The 17424-nt window shown below is 43.2% G+C and overlaps 1 protein-coding gene across 2 annotated transcripts in view; it reads right to left on the bottom strand.

Moving 5' to 3' along the window:
* akt3a (v-akt murine thymoma viral oncogene homolog 3a) overlaps positions 1–14146 on the bottom strand; it is a gene marked incomplete at its 3' end in the record, with an annotated part of 81578 nt that extends 67432 nt beyond the window's left edge. For both annotated transcript variants that reach the window (XM_080741041.1, XM_080741042.1), the window contains exon 1: positions 14057–14146. In XM_080741041.1, the coding sequence (XP_080597167.1) occupies positions 14057–14102 (46 nt within the window). In that variant the 5' untranslated portion in view covers positions 14103–14146. The remainder of the gene's footprint in view (positions 1–14056) is intronic.
* Positions 14147–17424: the final 3278 nt, after the last annotated feature.

Raw genomic sequence — 17424 nt, 5'->3', positions numbered from 1 at the left:
GGGCGCCTGATGGAGGGGAAAGGAACTGGTTGGAATAACGTGTTCCTTCCACGCGCTACGTCCATGCTGGGGAAATCCCCCCTGTCAGGTGAAAAGAAACAACTTGGACTACTCATGCATAGAAGGAAGCATGAGGACAGTCCGTTGTCTCCCCAGGCGCGGCAAAGGGAGAGCAGAGCCCAGGATTACATAGCTTAGGCAATTGGCACTGGGTGAAAAAATGGGTTACAAAATCGTGGGATAAAAAGTATATAAAAAAAGAAAGAAAAGCTTACTAGGATCTCCTTTTAGTTGACCTTGTACCAGTGAACTGTACTGTCATGAAACTGTACCTTTTGCAATGCAAACTTCTAAAAGTCAAAAATCTTGTCAAAATCCTCCAGTGAAATCCAGCCTCAGTATATACTGTATATATTCTGCAACCATTCACCTAGTGTTGTTTTCTCAATTAAACAAAAGTACCTGGGGGTGCAAACCCTTCCTAAACCTTCTCTTGTTACCCTGATGTTTGAACTTTTCCACCCAAAACCAAAACCATCTCTACCTTGACCCTTGACATGTTCAACCCAAAATGTAACCACTTATTTACATTTTGGGCATGCCATTGGGTGAAAATGCTCAAAAATTTAATTTATTTTAATTATTCTCAAAAATGGCAAAAGATATCAGATATACAAGCTACGAATGTAATAATCCACATTTTATCTATTTTAACAATTTGTCGTACAATATAATATATTTCAAGCGCTTATAAAAAATAACCCTGCCATGCATTGCTGTAGGCGGCCTCATGAACAACAACAGAAATTGAAACAAGCATCCGTTTTGAAAAGAAAGGCATCATTCTCTGTGTTTCCCGTCTCCCTGCTTGGCTGGTACGAATGTGTCTGGCATTCGTAGTGCAAGTGCCCAGAAGCATTTCTGCATCAGCAGGAGAGACTTGCATCCACTCTGCGCTGGCTGTATCTGTCACGCATTGTCTGCGTAGAGTCTGCACACTCTGTCTGTCTGTCTGTCTGCCTGCCTGCCTGCCTGCCTGCCTGCCTGCCTGCCCGTCTGCCTGCCTGCCTGCCTGCCTGCCTGTCTGTCTGTCTGTCTGTCTGTCTGTCTGTCTGTCTGTCTGTCTGTCTGCCTGTCTGCCTGTCTGCCTGTCTGCCTGCGTGCCTCCCTGCCTGTCTGTTTCCGCTGTGCTGTCTATCTGCCATTCTCTGCGGAGTGGACTGAGTCACTTTTAGGGACAATGGAGACGGTTTGTAGAGCCACAGTTGAGCGTGCACTTCCTCCGGATGTGCGACAGGATGTCGTTCATAACAAAGCCTCCGCTGTCTGCCTGTCTGCCACTGGCCTGGAAGTGCACGGGTCTGGGTGCGTGTGTGTGTGTGCATGTGCGTGTGTGTGTGTGTCTGTGTCCGTACCCATGCCCATATCACAAGCAGCAGACATTTATTGGGAAATGGAGAGAGAGAAAAACTAAGGAGAGTGAAGAGACAGATAAGTAAGGAGGGATAGATGGATAATGAGAGAGGAGGAGAGGAGGAGGAGAGGAGAGGAGAGGAGAGGAGAGGAGAGGAGAGGCAGACAGTAGCGGCAGCGGCAGCGGAGGGTGATTGATATCAGAGCTCTGGCACTGCCACCTGATCCAGCCAGCCAGCCTCCAGCTACACTGAACCTAGTGAACTCACACGGCCAAGATGGCCGCCGCACTGCGCTGTACCCGGTGAACCCACTGAGCCTAAAGAAAACAGCGCCACGTGCACAGACTGGAATAAGGAGGCTGAGGCAGAGTACTGTATACAGATAGAGTACTGTACAGATAGACGACAGTAGAATCAGATCAAAGATGGCCCTAAGCCTAAGATACTCTGAATAACAGCCACGGGGGGGATAAGACATTCCCATTGACATAAGAGAATCCACATGACATCCTTCCGGGGAAGGGGGGGGGGGGGGGGGGGGGGCACATGCTGTACCTGCCTTCAGAACTGATATTTTTCCACAATATATTTTATTCTCCAACTCAAGTGTGCAAATAATAGATAACCAACTGTCGTGGCGAGTGGGAATTAGAAACGGCAAGACGTTCTTTAACATTAATTTCCTTTTTGCTTGGGAGAAAGGAAAAAAGGATATGACAGCAGGACCTGGACCAATCAGTGACGTTTTGATCGGGGCCAGATAAAGTCAAACCATGACTAGTCAGATCTGGCCTAGAATATCACCTGATTTCAACCAACATAAATCCTGCCCACGAAAACGGACGTCCTGGATTAATCAGAGAGGGTCCGATCGAGGCCAGATAAATATCATAACTAGTCAGATACGTCCCATACCAGAATATAACCTACATGCTCATATTTCAACTAACATTACAAACAATAACAATAATCCTGTCAAACAAAAAAGTCCATATGACGTCCTGGTAATGACGTCAAGATCATCCCTATATGGGCTGTGATCTGGCCTAGTTCTGAACATCACCGGAGTCACCGGAGGATGTTATCATAACGTCAACATGACGTCATTTGGCTTGCAGGGATTAGTTCTTGTGACATAATGAGAATGCTGCTTTCTGTTAATGTACCTACAGATCAACCTAAATGAATGACTCTAACATTTGGAAGTAACCTGAAACAGCAGCCTCGCACTCTTGACAAAGAAGATATAGCACATTGCGATGTTAAGTGCATAATCACACATGGCCACTCTTGTCTGTATTTTCGTATACCGGTACATTTTTTCATATTACATTTCTTTGGGAGCTGAGCTCCAAGATTTCCTATGCATTTGTGCAAATGGCAAATGAAGTCTAATCTATTCTGCTGTGCAGTGCTTAGATCATAAGATGTTGTTACGGTATGTAGCCTGTGCCAATTGTTTTGAATATTAATGAGTTATTACAACAACAAATGTACATATCAGTCAATATATCAGTTAAAATCAGAATTCAATCCCACAGTGGTAGGGAGAGCAGGGGAGATTTTCAGCAGTACATTCGCCGAACAGCAGATTTGAAATAGCTGAGGGGAGGCAAAGCCTAAATAGTCCAGGCGTTTCGGGCAGTATTTTGATGGAATCGTGCACTTTATGAAAGAAGCATGACATTTGGCACACAGTTAGAACATGCCATATGGAACATTTTTGGCTATAGGGGCATCGCAGATTTGTCTTGGGAAACCTGTGGGAGCCAATTAAAGTTGGGCTCTCATAGACTTTACTATAGAGTAAAATAATACAAAAAAGAATGTGCTTTTAAGTAGCATGTGAGGGGTCAAACTAGGTGATTTTCGGGATTCTGAATCCAATGCAAACATTTGTTTTGCAAGAAAAACATTCCTTGGGCTAAAAATGGACCCCATACAACTATGGTTTAGTGATGAGTCATCACTTTTCAAAGTTTTGTGGCGGCCGTTTCTCGGAAAGGAATGTTTTTCGTGCAAAACAAATGCTTGCATTGGATTCAGAATCGCGAAAAACACCTAGTTTGACCCCTCACATGCTACTTAAAGCATATTTATTTTTTGTATTATTTTACTCTATAGTAAAGTCTATGAGAGCAACTTTGATTGGCTCCCACAAGTTTCCCAAGACAAATCTGCGATGCCCCTATAGCCAAAAATGTTCCATATGGCATGTTCTAACTGTGTGCCAAATTCCATGCTTCTTTCATAAAGTGCACGATTTTTGCCTGAAACGCTCTGACTAAAAGTAGACTGTGTGAGAGTGAGACACACTGCTTTTGAGGGGCTACAGTAGTTCCATCCAAATGTCTTCATGTGACTTATAACGCGTCACAGTGACATTTGTGATTTATTTTTATGCTCAAGGTAATTTCAGACCTGGGGTAATAAATGGCGATTGAAACACTTTTTGTTGAATTAATAGCAACAGTGTCTCTTCCTGCTGACACATTGATGATAGTAGTCATTTGTATCTGTGTTTGACATACGGTAGCTACGTTTAATTATCATCAGAAATGCCGGCTAGTACAGTAAGTATGCTTAAAACTAGGACGTTATTGTGATATTTCTAGGAAATATCACAATAAAAGGCAGCTTGACTTTAAAGTCAAACTGCAATGGCTTTTTGTGACCTTTATTATCATATTTCAGAGACCTGTTTAAGTTTAAAATGAGAACGTTTGTGATGCACCTTCCGGCAGTAATCCTGAAGATTCAGAACAGAGTAGCAGCCATGTAGTGTCTCCATAACTAATCAGCTGTGTGTGGAGGAACATTGAGCAATGGGAATCACAATGAAATCATCATTCATGATTATTCTCATGGGCCAGAGCCCATGTACCGGTAATGATAGATTATGTTTTTATTTGACAGGAGGAGTATATAAGATTGGATTTTTAACATTTCTTTTTTTATTATTATTAATTATTTCATTCATTCATTCACTCACTTTTTGGCATTTATTGTTAATTCCATTATGACCACGGATATGCTCCTAGCATTCAAACAAACAATCACCACTAGAATCCCTATTGACCACAAATGTGATAGATTAGATAGATACCATGTTGTTTAGACAGATGCATAGGTTCATTGTTTAATATGGGGTCGTGAGATCAAAGGGTTTGAGAACCCCTGGTTTACCTGGTATCCAAGTTTCTTCAAGGCAATACATTGTTCTCTCTGCACTCTTTTTATGCCTATTTACCTTGTGCTTATTTATGCCTATTTGTATTCACCTTGATGTTTATTGACTATCGCTCATGCTTACTCTGCTTAATGCAATTCTTTTGAATAAGTAGTTCTGAATAAGAGCGTCTGCTAAAATTGTAAATTGAAATTGTAAATCATAATCCTCTCGTGAGACACAGGACCTTTGAGCCTTTTAGACTGGCTGCACTCTCTCTCTCTCTCTCTCTCAGTAGAACACCACACACTTCTGGCACCGGTAGCTGTCCAGATCGACTACCACAGTTCAATTCCAGCTGGGGTTGCATGTCCTTACTTCCTCTATGCCCTCAGTTTCCTGTCTTGGGGTATCCTATTAAATAAAGCAAAAACTGCCTTCAGTGTGTGTCCTCTCCTCACCCGTGGCCATGTGTTGTGTTGTGTTGTGCTGTGTAGGCAGAGGCTGCTGTGGGCAACAGTGTCCTCTGCAACACAGCAGTAACCCACTCCCTGACCTCACAGGCCTGAGAGCCTGACATGCACCCGGCCGCAGCAGACCCAAACAAGCTCCCGGTCTGTAGCACAAACATGTTTGGAAAGTGCTTGGGCCAAATTCAAGTCTCCTTGGCCACTCGAACCCTAGTGGCCCTATTCTGGGTATGCCATAACAGCAGAACATTCTGCAAAAAAAATAGCAGATCTACAAGCTCACGGCAGGTCACAATGCGTTACTTGTTAGCTTGTAGTTATACTCGGCAAAGAGATTTGTTGTGGAGGGAAGGATGCCAAAGATAGACCCCTGGTGGACCGCAGTCAACAAAGTATACAGGGTTTATGTTGGTTAAAGAAGTTTGCACTGGAGCTAGAAACAGGCCATAAAAATGGACACAATGTTCTTTTGGTGCATAAATAACTGATACCAAACTTTACAAAAAGATGATCATGGTTGTGTGGGGCTCCTTGAAGGTGAATACAAAAAACAGAACAAAGCTCAAGCCTTTCAATGCAGTGGTACACAAACTTTGGGTTAGGAGGACCAAACCGAGTTCACAGGGGATATCTACAGTATCTATCTATCCATCCATCCATCTACAGCAGGGGTCTTCAACGTTTTCAGGCCAAGGACCACTTAGCTGAAAGAGAGATGAAGCAGGGACCCCCATATTCCATATAGTTTTATCGTTTGACAGCACAATCATCAGTGTATTTTGGATTCATGTCAATTTGTGTTATCAGATATGTAACCACTTGAACCGTCAATACTTAATAAACTTGACCTTTCACTCTGTACTTAGTCTGCTCTTTTACCCCTCTACACCAAACCTCTTGACGAAAATAGACGATCTACAAGCTTTGGCTAAAGTTCTCAGAATATGGACGTTAGGGTTCAAGTGGTTAATATAAAAAAGGAGGAAAAAAGGTTTCTATCACACAAAGATTTGAAGGACCCCCTGTAGTAACTCTGAGGACCCCCTAGGGGTCCCGGACCCACTGTTGAAGACCCCTGGTATAAAGAAAGAAAAAAGTAAATGCCTTGAAGCATTTACATTGGGAGTAAAAACTCTTTGTACCACACTGGAACCTGAGCTGTTAAAGGGATATTTCACTTAAAAAAACATTTTATCGTCTAATGAGGCTTTTGGGAGTACCCGGGACTGTTTTTAAGTTGCTTGATTCAGTATTTAGATATTTGATATTCATTTTATCAGAAATGCCCCCTTCCTATACAAACCCAATGTAACTTCAAACTATATTTTATAGATTCATTGAAAACACCTGTACTTGGTTCTGGTGACTCATTACTGCCCTCCTAATACGTGAGCTGTTTTTTCAATTACTTTTTTCATTTATTTTTAATATATTTTTTTTTTTTGAAAATGAAAAAGATATAAATACAATAAAAAAAGTAAATGAAAATAAACAAAGTAATTGAAAAAAAAAAAACACGGCCAGCTCACGTATTAGAAGGGCAGTATGAGTCACCAGAACCAAGGACGGGTGTTTTTGATGAATCTAGCGTTGTGAGCTTGTAGATCAGCTATTTTGGGCAAAGAGGTTTGGTGTAGAGGGGAAAAAAGAGCACACTTAGTACAGAGTGAAAGGTCAAGTTTATCAAGTATTGATGGTTCAAGTGGTTACATATCTGATAACACAAATGAATGAATGACATGAAACCAAAATACACTGATGATTGTGTTGTCAAACGATGAAACTATATGGAATCTGGGGGTCCCTGCTTCATCTCTCTTTCAGCTAAGGGGTCCTTGGCCTGAAAAAGTTGAAGACCGCTGCTTTAAGACAACCTGGACAGCATGAGGACAAGAGCTTACATGCACACCGACACACGTGTGTGTATATGTATGCATGCTCCTACGACGACGAAAAGATACAGACAAATTCATCTCTGCTGCCAGTGATCACTATCTACTGTCCCATGTAAGATGATCATTCCTGTGTGCGTCTGTATGTTTGTACACACGTGCATGTGCGTGTGGACTCGTCTTGAACACATCTGTCATGTATGCGTCAATTATTCTAATGGAGGGCGGTTTGTCTGACAAAAGCCACTGACTATCTAGGAATAACACATGTCCATGCATGCACGCACACGCACACACACACACGCGCGCACGCACACGCACACACACACACACACACACACACACACACACACACACACACACACACACACACACACACACACACACACTTTCTTCATAAAACTTGCATAGAGAGCATGCCATGTGTGCATCAGCAAAAGATGCAGCCTACGTCCAGAAGGTTGTGAATGACTTTCATAGAGAGAGAGAGAGAGAGACAGAGAGAGAGAGACGGAGGGAGAGAGAGAGAAGCAGAGAGAGATCCATTCCCTCTTTATTTCCATTGCATTCCACTCTGCTTCCTCTCTAATCTACCTCTCTGAAACTCAATTAACCTCTCTCTCCGTTCACTCCAATTCAGAACAACTTCATGGCAGAAAAGTTATATCTTCAGTCAAAAACATTTAGTCACACTCCACATCAGAACTGTGTCAGTCTGTGTGTGTGTGTGTGTGTGTGTGTGTGTGTGTGTGTGTGTGTGTGTGTGTGTGTGTGTGTGTGTGTGTGTGTGTGTGTGTGTGTGTGTGTGTGTGTTTCTGTACCTGTTGTTTCAACTAAATGTGTAATGAGTAAGACTGCAGTCTTTGCTGTATCACGAGCCGGACAGTGAGTCAGCATCCTGACGCGCGCGCACACACACACACACACACACACACACACACACACACACACACACACACACACACACACACACACACACACACACACACACACACACACACACACACACGTAGGATGTGTTGTGACTGGGGGCAATGTGTTGTTCCTCTTAATATGCACAGACGGTTGTCTGAGAATCAACCTGCCCGTGTGCACGCACGCACGCACGCACGCACGCGAGATCACTGTCTGAACCAGCCACACAGATATGGCATTCCCATATGAAGTTAGATATGGGCTTAATATTGATGATATCAGGGATCTCCATGTATGGGCATAAAAGGGATTCTGTTAGAGTGGTTCCCATGACATCAAAACATACAATCCCTCTTATGCCCATACATGGAGATCCCTATCTGAACCAGCCATACAGATATGGGCCATGTCTTGGCCATCTGGCCAGTGATGTATATCAATGACATCAAGGATCTTCATATATGGGCATAAAAGGGATTCTGGGGAATACCCATATACTGTATGGACTTTTACATAGGTGAAGTCACCTGTGATATCACCTGTGATTTCACAGTGATGTGTCAAGGGAACTACAGTGTCAGGCATGAGTATGACCTTCAGAGATATCCGGATACATGGACAAGATGTGCCGGATGTGTCATCACAGTGACATCAGAGCATGTTGTCAGTAGGGGTGCAGGAAAAAATCGATTCAAATTCGAATCGTGTTTCTAACATGGTAAGATTCAGAATCGATTCTCATTTTCCAAAAATCAATTTTTTATTAGATATTATTTATTAGATATTAGATATATTAGATTAAATGATTTTGTATTTTGATTTTTTTTATTACGATAATTTATTAGATATAATGTTGTGTTGGTACAAGTTAAAAGAATGTGTGCAAGCATGAATAAATCAGACATGTTACCTTTGTTTGTTTACATTATTGCAATAAGTTGATAAAACCTTTACAATTATAAAAGCTACGTAAATGTACTCTGCTTTCATGCCACCAGACTGGACTAGATCCTGATATATGAATTGAATAGAGAATCGTTTTGAATAGAGAATTGTTTTGAATAGAGAATCGTTTTGAATAGAGAATTGTTTTTAAATCGGAAAATAATCGTTTCTGAATTCGAATCGTTTGGATTTGAAAGAATCGAAAACAAATCGTGAATCGTGACCCCAAGAATCGATTCTGAATCGAATCGTGGGATATCCAAAGATTCGCAGCCCTAGTTGTCAGAGCAGCAAACCCATAGACCGTAAAAATGTGTACACACACACACACACACACACACACACACAAACCATGACATTTCTCTTGGTAAACTGCGACCTTCGAAACACACACACACACACACACACACACACACACACACACACACACACACACACACACACACACACACACACACACACACACACACACACACACACACACACACACAAAGACAAACACACAAAGACACATACAAAGACACACCCACATAGAGTAAAAATATAATTGGTACATTTTTCATTCATTCTCCTCACTAGAATGTGTGCTGACCATATAAGGACTTCCACCATAGCCCGTGTTACGAGCATAGCTAGATTCGGTTTTCAGAGGTGGCCAGCCAGTCCTCGACCAATCAGGGTAGAGTATGGCCGTAGTTATGTTAGGATGTTTAGTTATGATGGTCAAAATAAAAGTTTTGAGAACCACAGTCGCTCTGAATTAAGAACGTCTGCTAAATGCCTAGATTGTAAACTACTGAACTCATAAAATGCCACAGTCTCGTAGTAAATCAGTATCATACATATCCTGAAGCTGGAGACGTAGGCCTACTGATATTCAGTGATTCGGATCAAAATGAGAACATTATAATGGTGTAAAGAATCTATAAAAAAATAAACATTTACATGTTGGGACAAGATGACCCCCGCACTTTCATTATCACTGAATACACCTTTAAATCTTGTGGTGTAAAAAATGCACTTTGTTGCATGTACTGTACATGTCATTCTTGGATGTATGCATGTAGCAGGACCACTATTATGAAATAGTGCAGTGGTTCTCAAAGTGGATTTCAGGGACTCTCTATGTTCCTTTATGGGGTGTAATTTGACCCTTAAGTCTTAAAACTTTGACAGTGTACCAAATGGACCCTGACGGGTCCTTTCCATTTGATTCCATTTGTACACTGTCAAAATTAAGGGGAGACCTTCAAATTTTAAAGTTTGAGAACCACTGAAATAGTGCACTACTGGCTGTGGCTGAACTCGTCTCCTCCGGTGGGACTGTGGCTTTGTCTGTGGCAGACACTGGACATCCGACATTGAGCAGTGCCAGTGCAGCGATCCAAACACTCCCACCAAGCAGCAATTGAACACAATAGACAACACTGAACAAACAAGCGTGAAAAGTCAAAAATGGAGACACACAGTCAGAATCATTTTTTACCGGGAATGTTAATTAATCCATACTTGGAATTCACAACTACTGTAGTTGGAGTTAAACTAGACCAGCGGTTCCCAAACCTTTTAGCTCAAGACCCAAAAGAGAAATTAGATGTTTGCCTGGGACCCAAACTAGTGAAAACAGCACATCTACAAACTCGCATCACGTTACTTCGGGCCGCGCTGTGAGCTTTTGGATTGTCTATTTTCACTACTTCTTAAACACTTGTGTTCTACTTCTAATTTATGTAATTTCTTAGATTTTTATTGCATTTATTCATGAAAAATCATTGATTATTGTTTTGAAATAATAAGAATCAAAAACTAAATCTTGGAAAAGATTAAGGCGACCATAAAGATGTGTCCGCGACCAACAAATGGGTCCCGACTCAGTGTTTGGGAACCAGTGAACTAGACAATCTGGATCTTGTTGCAGAGGGGTGCATGAGCAGGAAGCTGAATGCTATGCTAGTGAACCCCCTTCCGTGCACTCAACAATGAGCTAGCAGGGATGAGGAGCATTCAGCCACAGACTCATCCCTTCTCTGCACCCCACAGAGCAACGTGGCCTGTCCTCTGTGCCAGTAGCCATCAGGTTTCACAACCAAGCTTGACTTCTATAGGAGAACCTAATATCACAGTCTGTTCATTTGGATTACTACCTCCAATTGTGTGCACTTGGCTGCACACTAGAGAACCATGATCTGTTAAGTATAACTGTTTAGAAAGTGATTAATTGTTTGATATTTAACCGATGAAAATGTTCCGCATGTCAATGATATGATATACTCATTATATTCACTGATGTTGACAGTCTGTACATTGTTACATTGACACTCATTTTGTATGAGTTATAAAAGGGACCCCAATTTAAACAAGCCAAAAGCATTCTTGTGTTTTTTTATCCTTTTGTTGACCTTGTACCTGTTAACTGTACAGTACTGTCCTGTGCCTTCCTATGCAAACCTCTAACTAAAATCTTCAGTCAATCAATCAATCAATCAATCAATAGATATTAGTATATCACATCACTGTTTGGTGAACCTTGTATGTGCAAAACCATTACTTTTCAGGAAATGGGACAAAAATAACATGTGTTCCAGTGGATCCAATCTAGTTATTATTTAGTCACAAGCTCTTGTTAATACTTTTCATTGGTTCAATATTTCTAAAACCCCCAAACACATACATAAACCACTTTCAATTTCACAAACCTTTTTCCCCCAATGCGTCGTGAGCTTATAGATCAGCCATTCTCAGATACCTTTGTGCAACACTCTTGTATGATGAAGTAATATGAAAAAATATATGGACTATATGATAGTATGATACTGTACAAGATTTCAGTTTCAACAGTCAGGGGTGTACTGGAGGTGGGGTGCACTAGTTCAGAGCCTTTGCTGCACTCAGTCTACCTCCGTATCGATCAGAAACTACCATTCGAACATCCCAGCACTTACAAAAGCTGTTGAGTGTCAACAGCGTGAAGTAACATAGGCATGACCCTGGCTGGATGCATAGCAGTGGTCCATTGTGTGACCTGCTAAATACTGTAGGGCATAGCATACTGTCAGTTCTCTGACACTGTCCAAAGAGAATGTTTGTTTCATCGATTCATGAATTAAATTACAGAGGTGACATCTGCCAGGTAAATGTAGGCTATGACAACACAAAAGTGTCCCCAAGGAAATAGAATAACATTCGATATATATTTTGGGGGTTAATAAATAGGCAGAGCATGTGCACGTGCGTGTGATGTATCTCTCCGATAGTAAAAAAAATCCAAAGTACACCACTGCCAAGTTGCAACAGTTAACGATATTCTGACTCAGAAATGATCAGAGCTCTCCAGCTACAGATACATCAATGTATAGGCTTGAACGGCGGAGAAAACAAGCGGCAACACATTAACCTAACGCTTTGAAAACCAATCGGGATACCGTCCCAATATGAAGGCCCTCTGTTAGCATTGGTTCTGCGATGCCGTTATTGTTTACATCTCAGAATTGCTTCCGTGCAGTTTTAACCCCTTCAGTGAATTTAGAAGTCACCAGATATCTGTCTACGCGAGACTACTCTCACTGCTGTTGCTGCTATGATGCCTGAATTTCCCACCGGGCGGCTGGGGATCAGTAAAGATGCATCTGATCTCGTCTAATCATCTTATAATTTATGATCTTATCTTATGTCTGTTAGGTGCCTGTGTCACTTCCTGTTAGTTTGTGGAACGCACTCCTGGACACAATCACAAGAGTGAGCGAGAAGGACCGTCATTGGCTTACAAGACTGGAAATCCCCCTACTCTTTCCCTCTCCCCCTGCTTTCTCCCTCTCCCATTCTCCTCCTGCTCTCTGTGTCTGTCTCTTTCTCACACGCACGCACGCACACATGTATGCACGCACGCACGCATGCACGCACGCACACAGGTCAAATGTAAAGCTGTAGACTGACAAATGTACTGCGGTCACTACTTTAGACATGTCAACACAGTGCACAGACATGGAAACACTACTACTTTTTACCCAGGCGTGCCTGGGTCTGTTTTGGCCAGAACTATGTGAACACTTTGGACCACCCGCTACTACAAACCCTCAGAGTTCACTGAGCACAAAGGAGAAAAAGGAAAAGCAGGAAGAGGGAATATATGCAGAGATGCGTGTTTGTGTTTGATTGTGTGTGTGTGTGTGTGTGTGTGTGTGTGTGTGTGTGTGTGTGTGTGTGTGTGTGTGTGTGTGTGTGTGTGTGTGTGTGCACACGCGCATGTCAAAGCTCTTTCGTTCCAGTCTCTTCCACTCTCTCTTCCTCTCCTTCAGTGAGTCTCATTCAGAGTAGCTGTAAAAGCTGTAAACACTAACAGGATGTGTTGTCGATGCCCTCAACCCCCCCCCCCCCACACACACACACACACACACACACACTGACAGACGATCTGAGAACATTGTACAAAAACTCCGGACGAGAGACCATCCTTTCGGATGGGTTAGGGTTACCAAACTTGCATTTCACAGGCTGCTAAACATTACGGCTACAATTTATGTCCCACGCCGGCTCTCACGCCATTAACTCTGTGTGCTCCCTGCCAGCGATTCATCTCTCAGCCCTGATGCTGCATGGGTCAAATCCCCAGTGTAAATGTAAATTAACACACACATTACAAATTGTCCACTCTCAGATACAAATGTGTGAATTAAATACATTGTTATTACTGTGTGTCGGCAGCTCAGCGCGCACACACACACACACACACACACACACACACACACACACACACACACACACGCACACACACACACACACACACACACACACACACACACACAAACACGGCCCCCACCCCCCACCTGTGCACAGACAGTACGTGCACACAGAACGCCCCAGACTCAGACAGACCCTGTTTAAAGCACACACGCGTGGCCTGGCGGCCGTCAGCAGCCGGCCAAGCTCCATCATAATAATAAGTAGAGAAACATGCACATTCCTGAGGGCGCACACACACACACACACATGCACAGAGGAGGGTAATCAAACATGCATGTGATCACAGGTACTCAACTAGCAGACATGCATTGCATACAGTATGCACGCACGCTCACTCCCACTGGCAGTCAGAGCATGGCCATTTAAACCCCCCCACCCCACCCACCACTCCCCCTACACCGGTCTAGACATGAGACCGGCGAAAAGGCGGGATTGAGAAGGGAGGAGTAGAGAGAGAGAGAGAGAGATAGATGGAGAGAGGAGGAGAAGTATACATACTATACTACTCACCCCGCTTTTGGAGCCATCCCTCTTTAACAACGGTGACATCGCTCATGGTTCCTTCACGCCGAGCCTGATGCCGCTACACGCCTGCTCCACACACACAGAGAGAGAGAGAGAGAGAGGGAGGGAGAGAGAGGAGAGAGGGAGTGGGGGGGTAGGGGGGGGGATCGGCTCTCCCAGCCTCCGCCTCGCTCTCCTCCCTCCTCCCTTCTTTGCTTCCTCTCTCTCTCTCTCTCTCTCCTCCTGCGTTCTCTCCCTGGCTCACGCAGTCTTTCACTCTCTCTCTCACTCTCGGACGGACACACACGTGCAGTGCCTGTGTGCGTTGTGCGTCGTGTGTGGTTTTGCTTCCGGTTGTCTGGCTTATCTTCCTTCCTCCTCCTCTTCTTCTTCTTCTTCTCCTCTCTCTCTCTCTCACCGGCAGTGACTCAGCCTGGAAGGAAGTGAAAGGAGAAAGGAAATAAAAAAGGCACAGATTACGTTTTTTTTCCCTCCTTCACCTCTGTTCGTTCATTTGTTCGCTCCCTCTCTCTCTCTCCTCCAATGCCCCTTTATACCATCTGACAAGACAAACAACTAAGTCATTGTAAGGACAAATACCCCTCCTGCCCCCCCCCCCTCTCTCTCTGAATTAATGCAGAACTCTTGACAGAGCAACAATTGACCTTGCTGGCAAAACAAGTGCACTCTCCTCATTCATAGATTTTTTGCTCCGTGCTGGCAGCCAAGTCCTGCGTGAGTGAATGTGTGTGTGTGTGTGTGTGTGTGTGTGTGTGTGTGTGTGTGTGTGTGCGTGCGTGCGTGCGTGCGTGCGTGCGTGCGTGTGTGTCTACACTACAGTATCGTCATGCCTTTTTGCGCTTGAGGCTGTTTGCATGTTTGTCCATCAAGCAAGTATCACATCGTAGTGTGCATGCTTCTTTGTGTGTGTGTGCGCACGTGTGTGTGTGTGTGTGTGTGTGTGTGTGTGTGTGTGTGTGTGTGTGTGTGTGTGTGTGTGTGTGTGTGTGTGTGTGTGTGTGTGTGTGTGTGTGTGTGTGCCTGCCTGTGTGTGTGAGTTTGGGATGATGTGTGTGTATGTGGGAGGTGGGAGAGCATCTCGGCACAGTGGAGTAGGTCTCGGTCTATAAATAGCAACAAGCACCAGAACGGGATGCTCTTGGTGTTTCTCTCTCTCTCTCTCTCTACCTCTATATAAACCTCTCTCTACCTCTTCTGTTCTGTGCCAAGCTCCGGCTCTGCACCTCTCTCTCTCTCTCTCTCTCTCTCTCTCTCTCTCTCTCTGCACCTCTCTTTCTCTTTATCTCTTTCTTTGCACCTCTCTCTCTCTCCCTCTCCTCTACCAAGCTTGGGCTTGGCATCTCTCTCTATCTCCCTATCTGTCTGTCTCTCTCTGGCGCCCCTCCCCTCTCTGCATAGCGGTTGTGTTCACCTCAGATGCACCCTACTACACTGTACATTACGCTACACTACATTGCTGGGTTTTGAATGGAGACCGGTGCTAGCTTAGCCGTTAGCTGCAATCTAGCCAGCCCGGATCAGTATTCACATCAGCTTGCGTCTGCACTGCCACGGAACCGCAGAGTCATAATGGAGGCTAGAACACACACACACACACGCGCGCGCATACACACCATTATAGACATAGACACAGGGTTTCCCTCAAGTTTTCTTGGACAGAAATATTTAGTCACCATTATGAAAGCGGATACCTGCAATCCTGCATGTTTCTACTTCATGTCACAGAGGCCACACGTTTGTTTTTTACAAAAGCATCAAACTTCTGAAATATTAAGTCTAAAGGCTCACCTTGTTTACATTCACTTTAATAGTTTGAGTTTGTCTGATTTCAATTTGACAGGAGATCTTTGTTTTAATGTATCCTACTAGTGACAATCTGCTGATATATCTTCAAGCGGTAAATGGCCAAAGAATAGCCAGGTCCACTCAACTAAAAGCTGGAGTAATTGATACATATAAGTAAACTTAACTCTTTTAGTGCCACCCGTTCACCACTAGAGGGCGCCCCAGGTGCCATAGAAAATCCCATAGAGATATGCTGGTATATGCAGAAGCCCTGCAGCCATGACTTGCCTGAACACTTTCCTTTGTGCATGTACAGGAAGAGGATGAAGTTAGCTTGAAGTTAGCTATTGGCTACCAAGCATTTTAGAAGCCTTATTTTCGTGAACTTAGCCATGATTAAACCTTGCACACCTCATGCATGGGAAAAAAACAGAGAAGAATGAGCTCTAAAAAATCCAATGCAATCCTGGATTGCATTGGAGTGGATTTGTGCAGTTTGTTCACAGCTTTCAAACAAAAAAATCCGATTGGAAATCCGTTCAGGCATTCTTGAGATAATCGCCATTATGTTTTACATGTTATGTAAACAAACATGGCTGCCCTGTATGTTAGATGGGGTTGTATGGGGGTGGAACATGCAAAATCGCGATTGAAATCATGTTCACTAGATTTGATGGGGTCCAAAAAAAAATGTTTTAAAAAAAAAATTTCAATTTTTAAAAAAAAAAAAAAAAAAAAAAAAAAAAAAACCGAACATGTTCGGTTTTGGCATATGTAATACGTTTTAAAAAACCGAACATGTTCGGTTTTGGCACTGGCAAAGTTTCTGTTTTTTTTTTTCGAGTCCCCCATTCAAAGTCAATGGGGTTTTTTGGCGTTGTTTTTTGCGAATTACATCGCAATGGTAACGTGGATCGGAAAGAAAAGTAATAGCACCCCATTCCCGGCCGAGCCGCGCGTTTTGATGTATATATTGCGGAGGTGGTGTAAACCGTGCGGCAGTTATTACGTGCCGAAATCTTTGAAGTGATTATTATATACTTACTTAAGTATGGCGGATTACAATAAGTGTTTTGCCATTGCATTGCATGGCAGGCACACTTAATCAAAGCCTTCACGTGCATCCCTAGCTGGGATGAAATCATACCCTCTCCATGGCACACTCTTACTATGTTAAGTCATACATTATAGGTATAGCACACTCCAGCAAGCAAAACTCAATATCCTTCACAGAAATTGCACGTATAAATACATACAGACTGAAAACAACAACAATAACAAAAACAGTGCAGATTCCTATACAAATGAACAGAAATTAAATGATTTATGTTGAGGTCAGTCAAAAACCCGGTCATTCTCATATTTTAAACATGCAATTCCAGACTGGGACTTCATGTTGCATTGTAACCGGAAAAGCCACTTTTAGCACCAGCCTTAATCTGGAGTAGCATGGCCCAGATCACTGTAAGTGTTACGGACATGGCACCAAGTACTGTCTTAATCTATTAGCGAGTGAGGAGGAGAGGAGAGGAGGACTCCTAGTGCTGCATCATGTCCAGACAGTGGCT

This window comes from Nannobrachium achirus (genome assembly GCF_963921795.1).
Source record: "Nannobrachium achirus genome assembly, chromosome: 13".
Lineage (NCBI taxonomy): Eukaryota > Metazoa > Chordata > Actinopteri > Myctophiformes > Myctophidae > Nannobrachium > Nannobrachium achirus.
This window is presented reverse-complemented; position numbering and strand designations above follow the sequence as displayed.